Below are 10,073 nucleotides of genomic sequence, written 5' to 3' on the forward strand. Positions count from 1 at the left end.
ACATTTGTTTATTCCATTCTATTCAGTTTTAATCTATCCTATTCTATTATTTTCTACAATTCTATTCTTTTTTTGTTGTGATCAACTCTTTATTGTCTTTAGATTAACAAAATAACATCCATTCAAACAAACAAACAAACAAACAAACAGGGAAGGGGGAACAACAGACATATTATTAATGATTTCCAACCTGAAAGGCTAATTCTATTCTGATCTGTTTCTTATGGAAGTGTTTTTCTGACACGGGATGAAAAACTAAAAATTTAATATAAAAAACTGTTTTTCTATGTTTTTAATATAAAAAAGACTTTTTTCTTCTGAATTTTGAGTTTGCATCTCACAGTTCTGTTTCTGTCTGTTTCCTCCATGGAATAAAAAAAAGTATTGACATTTTTTAACACATTTCAGACTTTTCTTCTCAGAATTGTGAGTTAACGTCTCAAATAATTAAAAAAAAAAAATTCTCAGAATTGAGAGGAATAAAAAATCTGCATTGTGAGTAGGGATGGGTATCGTTAAGGTTTTAACGGTATTACTACTCTTACCGATACCGCTTTAACGGTATTCTTATCGGTACTTTGTGTTGTGTTACTTTGTGTTGTGTTAGGCAGTCGAAAACTTTGCATTTCTCTGTCTGCACATAATGCACTTTTGAAAGATGCTTTGACAGATTGTTTGTGTTTCCGCCCTTACATGCAAAATTTTTGTTGCACTTAGGACAACGAGCGTTGTCTGCATCAACTCTAGTGAAGTATAACCACACTTTGGAACGTTTTGCTGTCTCCGCCATCGTCACTCTTTGTATTAAGCAGGAGTTTTCGTACTGTAAGGGGCCGTTCACATATCGCATCTAAAAACGCGTGGAAAACGCTAGGTGCGCCGCTTTCTGATTTTTTTTCCCCAAAGCCTTCGGCACTTGCGCTCCTGATGAGTCTGCCGTTGCTAAGCAACCATGACCTGCTCTCTCCATGAAGAAGCGGAAATTTCAGCAATAGATAAATGGATTTGCAGCACTAAAAACTGCTTGCAGTAGCACTGCTACTAAATTAAATTAAAAATCCACATACAGCTATCAGCTGTTCCTTCATCTTGGCTGAGCTTTCAACGTTGTTACGGAAAAGGTGAGGAAGTTACATGACCTGCGGTGCGCTTGCGGCATTCTGAAAAGTTGAGATGTTTTTAACTCGATGCGGTGCGGACGCGCCTGGAAAAAACGAGCTTGTCGCACCGCATTATGAGCGTGCATACCGCGCGCCTACATTTGAAATAACGAACTAAATAACGTGTGCGTGCGCCGTGCTCGTTCTTGTTGTGTGTGTGTGTGTGTGTGTGTGTGTGTGTGTGTGTGTGTGTGTGTGTGACTGACAGACAGCCTCCGCGGCGCGCATGAGAGATCTCGCAGATCTCACAGACAAACGTCTTAATATGACCGCACATTAGAAATGTTTGGTGAGATAAAATGTGCACGATAACATTAAGCAAAAATACATAGTACATTATTTTTTCCCCTCAAGTACCGAAAGCAGAACCGATATCGTCAGATCTTAATTTAGCCCCGGGCCATTTTAATACCGGGTTTCGGTACCCATCCCTAATGGTGAGAAGTTGCAATTTCATTTTTTTTTTTTTTTTTTTAGAAAAAAGTTTCCATTTTTTCAATTCTGCTTTATTTGATTTGGCTCTGTTATTTAATTCAATTCAATTCAATTCAAGTTTATTTGTATAGCGCTTTTTACAATACAAATCGTTACAAAGCAACTTTACAGAAAATTAAGTTTCTACAATATTTAGTAGTAGCTAGTAGTTTGTGCACGTTTGACAGGATTTTATAAAAAATAAAAAATAATAATAATAATACAAGACGTAGTCAGCTAGATGATGAACTATCAATATTATTAATTAATAGTAATTATATGATGCAGTCACACATGTAGCAATAATTGTTAGTTCTGTTTGTTGATTCAAGGTTAGGATCATCTGGGGTCCTCTGAGGGTCAGCATCATCTCTTAGGTGTTCTGGATCCAGACTGGAAGTTGTGTAAATCCTAGTTACATCCCGTGGCAAAACATACAACCCGAATTCCAGAAAAGTTGGGACGTTTTTTAAATTTTAATAAAATGAAAACTAAAAGACTTTCAAATCACATGAGCCAATATTTTATTCACAATAGAACATAGATAACATAGCAAATGTTTAAACTGAGAAAGTTTACAATTTTATGCACAAAATGAGCTCATTTCAATTTTGATTTCTGCTACAGGTCTCAAAATAGTTGGGACAGGGCATGTTTACCATGGTGTAGCATCTCCTTTTCTTTTCAAAACAGTTTGAAGACGTCTGGGCATTGAGGCTATGAGTTGCTGGAGTTTTGCTGTTGGAATTTGGTCCCATTCTTGCCTTATATAGATTTCCAGCTGCTGAAGAGTTCGTGGTCGTCTTTGACGTATTTTTCGTTTAATGATGCGCCAAATGTTCTCTATAGGTGAAAGATCTGGACTGCAGGCAGGCCAGGTTAGCACCCGGACTCTTCTACGACGAAGCCTTGCTGTTGTTATAGCTGCAGTATGTGGTTTTGCATTGTCCTGCTGAAAAACAAGGCCTTCCCTGAAATAGACGTTGTTTGGAGGGAAGCATATGTTGCTCTAAAACCTTTATATACCTTTCAGCATTCACAGAGCCTTCCAAAACATGCAAGCTGCCCATACCGTATGCACTTATGCACCCCCATACCATCAGAGATGCTGGCTTTTGAACTGAACGCTGATAACATGCTGGAAGGTCTCCCTCCTCTTTAGCCCGGAGGACACGGCGTCCGTGATTTCCAACAAGAATGTCAAATTTGGACTCGTCTGACCATAAAACACTATTCCACTTTGAAATAGTCCATTTTAAATGAGCCTTGGCCCACAGGACACGACGGCGCTTCTGGACCATGTTCACATATGGCTTCCTTTTTGCATGATAGAGCTTTAGTTGGCATCTGCTGATGGCACGGCGGATTGTGTTTACCGACAGTGGTTTCTGAAAGTATTCCTGGGCCCATTTAGTAATGTCATTGACACAATCATGCCGATGAGTGATGCAGTGTCGTCTGAGAGCCCGAAGACCACGGGCATCCAATAAAGGTCTCCGGCCTTGTCCCTTACGCACAGAGATTTCTCCAGTTTCTTTGAATCTTTTGATGATGTTATGCACTGTAGATGATGAGATTTGCAAAGCCTTTGCAATTTGACGTTGAGGAACATTGTTTTTAAAGTTTTCCACAATTTTTTTACGCAGTCTTTCACAGATTGGAGAGCCTCTGCCCATCTTGACTCTGCTTCTCTAAGACAAAGCTTTTATAGCTAATCATGTTACAGACCTGATATCAATTAACTTAATTAATGACTAGATGTTCTCCCAGCTGAATCTTTTCAAAACTGCTTGCTTTTTTAGCCATTTGTTGCCCCCGTGCCAACTTTTTTGAGACCTGTAGCAGGCATTACATTTTAAATGAGCTAATTAAGTGAATAAAAGTGTAAAATTTCTCAGTTTAAACATTTGCTACGTTATCTATGTTCTATTGTGAATAAAATATTGGCTCATGTGATTTGAAATTCCTTTAGTTTTCATTTTATTAAAATTTAAAAAACGTCCCAACTTTTCCGGAATTCGGGTTGTAGAAACAAAATAGAGACATCATTAGCATAGCTGCTGATCCAACAAAGTAAAATTAGTTTAACCCAAGCTAAAGAATAAAAATGCAGATGCAACTACACTCACAATTTAAGAGATACATTATTCGAATGCTTGGCGAAAGAGATGCGTTTTTAATCTAGATTTAAACAGAGAGAGTGTGTCTGAACCCCGAACATTATCAGGAAGGCTATTCCAGAGTTTGGGAGCCAAATGTGAAAAAGCTCTACCTCCTTTAGTGGACTTTGCTATCCTAGGAACTACCAAAAGTCCAGCGTTTTGTGACCTTAGGGTGCGTGATGGGTTGTAGCGTGGTAGAAGGCTAGTTAGGTACGCAGGAGCTAAACCATTTAGGGCCTTATAGGTAAGTAATGATAATTTGTAACTGATACAGAACTTAATAGGTAGCCAGTGCAGAGACTGTAAAATTGGGGTAATATGATCATATTTTCTTGACCTGGTAAGGACTCTAGCTGCTGCATTTTGGACTACCTGTAGCTTGTTTATTGACGAAGCAGGACAACCACCTAGAAGTGCATTACAATAGTCCAGTCTAGAGGTCATGAAAGCATCAACTAGCTTTTCTGCATCAGAAACAGATAACATGTTTCGTAGCTTGGCAATGTTTCTAAGATGGAAGAATGCAGTTTTTGTAACATTGGAAATATGATTTTCAAAAGACAAATTGCTGTCCAATATAACACCCAGATTTCTGACTGTAGAGGAAGTAACAGTACATCCGTCTAGTTGCAGATTGTAATCTACAAGATTCTGTGTGGTGTTTTTTGGTCCAATAATTAATATCTCTGTCTTATCCGAATTTAATTGGAGAAAACTATTTGTCATCCAATCTTTTACATTTTTAACACACTCTGTTAGCTTAGATAATTGGGAAGTTTCATCTGGTCTCGTTGAAATATATAGCTGAGTATCATCCGCATAACAGTGGAAGCTTATTCCGTATTTTCTAATAATATTACCAAGGGGCAACATGTATATTGAAAAAAGAAGGGGACCTAGGACGGATCCTTGTGGCACTCCATATTTTACTGATGATAAATGAGATGACACCCCATTTAAGTAAACAAAATGGTAGCGATCGGACAGGTAGGATCTAAACCATCTTAGAGCCTGCCCTTGAATACCTGTATAGTTTTGTAATCGATCTAGGAGTATGTCATGATCTATGGTGTCGAACGCAGCACTAAGATCAAGTAAGACTAGAAATGAGATGCAGCCGTGATCTGACGCAAGAAGCAGGTCATTTGTAATTTTAACAAGTGCAGTTTCTGTGCTACGGTGGGGCCTAAAACCTGACTGAAATTCTTCATACAGATCATTTTTATGCAGGAAGGTGCTCAATTGAGCAGACACAACTTTTTCTAAAATTTTAGACATAAATGGAATATTTGAAATAGGCCTATAATTTGCCAGTACACTAGGATCTATTTTTTGTTTCTTAATAAGAGGCTTGATAACCGCCAGCTTGAATGGTTTTGGGACGTGACCTAAAGATAACGACGAGTTAATGATATTGAGAAGCGGTTCTTCGGCTACAGGTAACAGCTCTTTAAGTAATTTAGTGGGTACAGGATCTAATAAACATGTTGTTGGTTTAGATACAGTGATAAGTTTATTTAGCTCTTCCTGTCCTATATTTGTAAAGCACTGCAGTTTATCTTTGGGTGCGATGGATGAAACTGAAGTGTTAGACGCTGTAGAATCTACATTCGCTATTGTATTTCTAATTTTATCTATTTTATCAGTGAAGAAATTCATAAAGTCATTACTATTTAACGTTGGTGGAATATTTGAATCAGGTGGCGTCTGGTAATTTGTTAACTTAGCCACTGTGCTAAATAAAAACCTTGGATTGTTTTGGTTATTTTCTATGAGTTTGTGGATATGCTCTGCCCTAGCAGTTTTTAGAGCCTGTCTATAGCTGGACATACTGTTTTTCCATGCAATTTTAAAAACTTCCAAGTTAGTTTTTCTCCATTTGCGTTCAAGACTACGAGTTACTTTCTTGAGAGAGTGAGTATTACTGTTATACCATGGCACAGTACATTTTTCTCTAACCTTTTTCAATTTGATGGGGGCAACAGCTTCTAATGTATTAGAGAAAATAGTGCCCATGTTGTCAGTAATTTCGTCTAATTCATGTGTATTTTTGGGTACAAATAGCAGTTGAGATAGATCAGGCAGGTTATTTGCGAATCTGTCTTTGGTGGCTGGAACAATAGTTCTGCCCAGACGGTAACGCTGAGACATATAGTTAATATCAGTTATACGCAGCATGCACGATACAAGGAAATGGTCTGTAATATCATCACTTTGGGGTACAATATCTATAGCAGTAAGATCGATTCCATGCAATATAATTAGATCTAGTGTATGATTAAAACGATGAGTGGGCCCGGTGACATTTTGCTTGACTCCAAAGGAGTTTATTAGGTCAGTAAACGCAAGGGCTATCGCCGGCCTCTCACACCACACTTCTGCAGACGTCTGCTTTCAAACGTCCCATCTGTAACACATGTCCGCTCACATCCAGCTACCCAGCATCCATGACTGTCTGTCTTAACTGCTCATTGACATGTGACGCCTCACCGGTCTTCTTTGTGACATCATATCCTGTTTTGGAAACATGCAGCCAGACTAGGGTGAATACGGTACAGTAAAAACAAGAAAATGACTTTGTTTTTCAGCTGATGTCACAACCCCCCCCCCCCCCCTTACTTTTTCTATCCCTCCCTTCCAGCCATCTGTGATTGTAGAGACACGATTTCTCCTAATACGTATGATTTACTCCTCACTCTGGATATCATGCAAATCTGATCAATTTGGCTGATTGCAGGGACACAGCAGGACAAGAGAGGTTTAACAGCATCACTTCAGCGTATTACCGTGGCGCGAAAGGCATCGTACTGGTCTACGACATCACCAAGCAGGAAACCTTTGAAGACCTGCCTAAATGGATGAAGATGATAGACAAGGTACTCAAACATCTAAAACACTGATTCGTTTTAAACATTCAAGTGTTTTGAACCATTCAAGCTCAAGAAGAGGCAAAAGAGAACTCAAGTGCACACACTCATCATATCCTTAAAGAGGCAGCAGCCTAGAAACACCTGCTGCTGTCTGTCAGCTTTGACAAAGATCTATATATATATATAGTGGTATAAAGAAAGTAAAGTGTTCTTTAAATAATAAAGAACCATTTCTTTGCTCATCCGAAAATTATCCAATCTGTGACTCAAAATCTGTAATATGATCCAAGGCCATGAGTTTTGTGATCCGTTGCATCTCTACTTGTTATTTGAAGAAAAAATACAATCACTAGTTTTTTTTTTTTTTTTTACATGTTTTTGATCATGCTTATTTTCCACAGTGAAGTTCAGCCGATTTCCTTTTTTTATTCGGTCTAGTTAAATTTATTTTAGGCTACCAAAACCTGAAGAATGCCTGCCCATTTTGCATTTGTTTACTGAAGTCTTGTTTTGCTTCTGTGTAGTATGCGTCAGAGGATGCTGAGCTCCTATTGGTTGGGAACAAACTGGACTGTGAGTCTGATCGTGCCATCTCACGACAACAAGCAGAGAGGGTGAGGGCAGTGTTTTATTTCAGTATTGTTTATGTACCATATTAATAAATAATAGTTTTAGTTTTAGTAATATTGCAATTTTTTTTATATATATATTTTTATTTCAGTTTAACTTTAATTCAGTTTAACTTTAATTCAGTTTAACGTTTTTGTTGTTGTTTTAGCATTTTTGGTATTTTATTTCGACTGCTGAAAGTAACTTTTAATAGTTTTAGTTGTAGTTAACAATAACAATGTTTGCTAGCTAATTACTGTTTTCTGAAAATAACAAAGGTTATTTATTTATTTAATTTTTTTGTAATAAAACTTAATTTGTAGATGCTGAGTTAAAAAAAATATATACAAAAAACTTTCCATCTTGTACAGTTATTTCACGTCAACAAGCTGGGAGGGTGTTATTGTAGTATTATTTCAATAGCATTTATTAATGTTGAAATATTATTTCAGTTTTTATTGCAATTTTATTCATTTTTTTTTATTTAAATTGTAGTAATTTTGTTATGTGTTTTTGTCATTTTGATTATTATTATACTTTTAAATCTTTCTGTTTATCTTTCTATTTTAATTTTAGGTTTAGTCATTTTAGAACTTAGTACTTATTTATTTCAGTTAATTGCTAAGGCAACATTTCTAATATTTTCAAACTATATACAGTAAATAAAGCACTTATCAAAATAACTAAAGAAGGCTAATCTCAGAAGCTTTTATTTGAATGAGGTATTCAAAATGTATTATTTAACTTACAATTTGCTAAGGAGTGGAAAAATATGTTCAAAAACATTCAATGGCAAATAATTTTACAGCCAAAACAATATTTTAGGATTCAGCGCCTCAAAATTAGTAAGAAACAGGCATTGTTTCATTCAGCAAATATGAGTGATGTTATTATGCTTTTTTATTATTTACTATTAGAACTTTATTTTTGCCTCAGGTTTACCTTGACATTTAGTTCAGTGGAGGGCATCTTTAGTCCGTCCAAAGCCCTGGACACAGGGACATTATTCTGCCTGAGACCTCCACAAACAGATTCCTTGAATGCTCTGAGTAATGCCTCCTCCAACCTTCCCAAACCCACTGAGACTAAACCCAACAGTACCAGTGTGTGAAAGCACACTTTACAGGAAACATTCACCCAAACATTGTTTACTCACTAAAAGCAGTCCATACGTCTTCTGAAGCCATACAATAGTTTGGTCTGTTACCATTATGAAGAAGAAAGAGCCTCAGTCAGCTGATTGCATTAAAAAATATCAAATATTGAATTATTTGTATATTAATCCCATTCAGAAGCACCATCAGACTGAAATAAATGTCTTCATTTCTGTCAGTTTGCTTCACGGATATCAGGGATGCGTTTCTGTGAGGCCAGTGCCAAGGATAACTTTAATGTGGATGAGATATTCCTTAAACTAGTTGATGACATTTTGAGTAAGGTAAGTGGAGCTGTTTTGTTACCATTTTATCAAATTCTTTGTTCATCAAAATGTTCTTTTTGAAAAATAGCTAGTTTCTCAGTGCCTGAGAATGAGGCATTAACTATCAAGTGTTTCTGGCCTCGTTGCAATTCTAAAATGCAATTTTTATTTTATTTTTTTTAAGTGCATTTTTTTATTATATAACAATATGAATTAAAAAATAATCAGAATAAAATAATAATAACTAAACAATATTAAACAAAATAAGAAATACTGTAATATTTTACTTTGAAATTAAGTCAAGTATTTAACAATACTCCCTACATTACATGTATGTAATTCTGTACGTGACAAATAAAGAACCAGTAGTACAACTGTAAAATTGGAATCTTAATTTTCAAATGTTAAGCTTTAATTTTGATGGAAAAATGCCAGATGCACTTGTCATTACAAGTTTGGGAAGATGGTTGGCACATTTTGCATTCTCGAATGCAACTCAAGCGCACGCATTCTGTTTTATTTTGATTTATCGTTCAGCCCTGATTCCCATCTCTTTTGAGCAAGCACTTACCATTTTACTGTGCAATGCACATCAGACAGTCATATGAGAGTCTCTAACATCTTACAAACTGACTAAATGTTGTGCTTCTACAGATGCCTCTTGAAGTCCCCAGTAAGGAGCTGTCCAACAGTGTCCTGTCCCTTCAGCCCGAACCCGAAATCCCACCAGAGTTGCCTCCACCCCGCATGCGCTGCTGTTGAGACTCGGTTCACGCTTTTTTTAGAAACCCAACACCACCTTCCCTCTGAGAACCCAATACATGCTGTTAAAGACTCCTGCCACCAGGGGGCGAAATGCCCATCTCATGAGAGTCCAGCCCATACGGATGATGAGATGATGGCCTGTCATTACCAAAAAAAGATGAAAGACAAACGCTCTTTACCACATAATCAAAGATCCCTCACAAACCATAGACTCTGCAATTTAACATCCTCTGTATTTTGGTACCTCCAGTTGCCAGTAGAGAACATCCATATCATCACACACACATAGATGCATTCATTTTTCAGCCCATACATACACTACCTCATTTCTGGAAATCAAAGGATAGTGTTTGTCTGACGTGTGCCTTCCTGATCGGAAAACCGCTGCACACGCATCACAGACATACATGAAATGTCATAACCAATCAACTTCTATTTATATGTAGTTTACATATACTCTCAGTAGAAACAAGAAACTACTATTTCTATTGGACGACGGATACTCTAACCTTGTCTTTCACATCACGTTTCAAAAAATGCATTCAGCTGATTTCTTAAGGAAAACTTTACAAGTCCCAAATTGGTTTGGCATTAAAAGCGAACTGGATGTACA

The 10,073-nt window shown here is 37.0% G+C and overlaps 1 protein-coding gene across 1 annotated transcript in view; it reads left to right on the forward strand.

The window, feature by feature from the left end:
• Nucleotides 1-10,073, forward strand: part of LOC132154455 (ras-related protein Rab-12) — an 11,836-nt gene extending 1,763 nt beyond the window's left edge. The window contains exons 3-6 of the mRNA XM_059563019.1: nucleotides 6,534-6,672; nucleotides 7,191-7,280; nucleotides 8,609-8,713; nucleotides 9,350-10,073. Of these exons, the coding sequence (XP_059419002.1) occupies nucleotides 6,534-6,672; nucleotides 7,191-7,280; nucleotides 8,609-8,713; nucleotides 9,350-9,457 (442 nt within the window). The 3' untranslated portion in view covers nucleotides 9,458-10,073. The remainder of the gene's footprint in view (nucleotides 1-6,533; nucleotides 6,673-7,190; nucleotides 7,281-8,608; nucleotides 8,714-9,349) is intronic.

This window comes from Carassius carassius, chromosome 12 (genome assembly GCF_963082965.1).
Source record: "Carassius carassius chromosome 12, fCarCar2.1, whole genome shotgun sequence".
NCBI classification, from domain to species: Eukaryota; Metazoa; Chordata; class Actinopteri; order Cypriniformes; family Cyprinidae; genus Carassius; species Carassius carassius.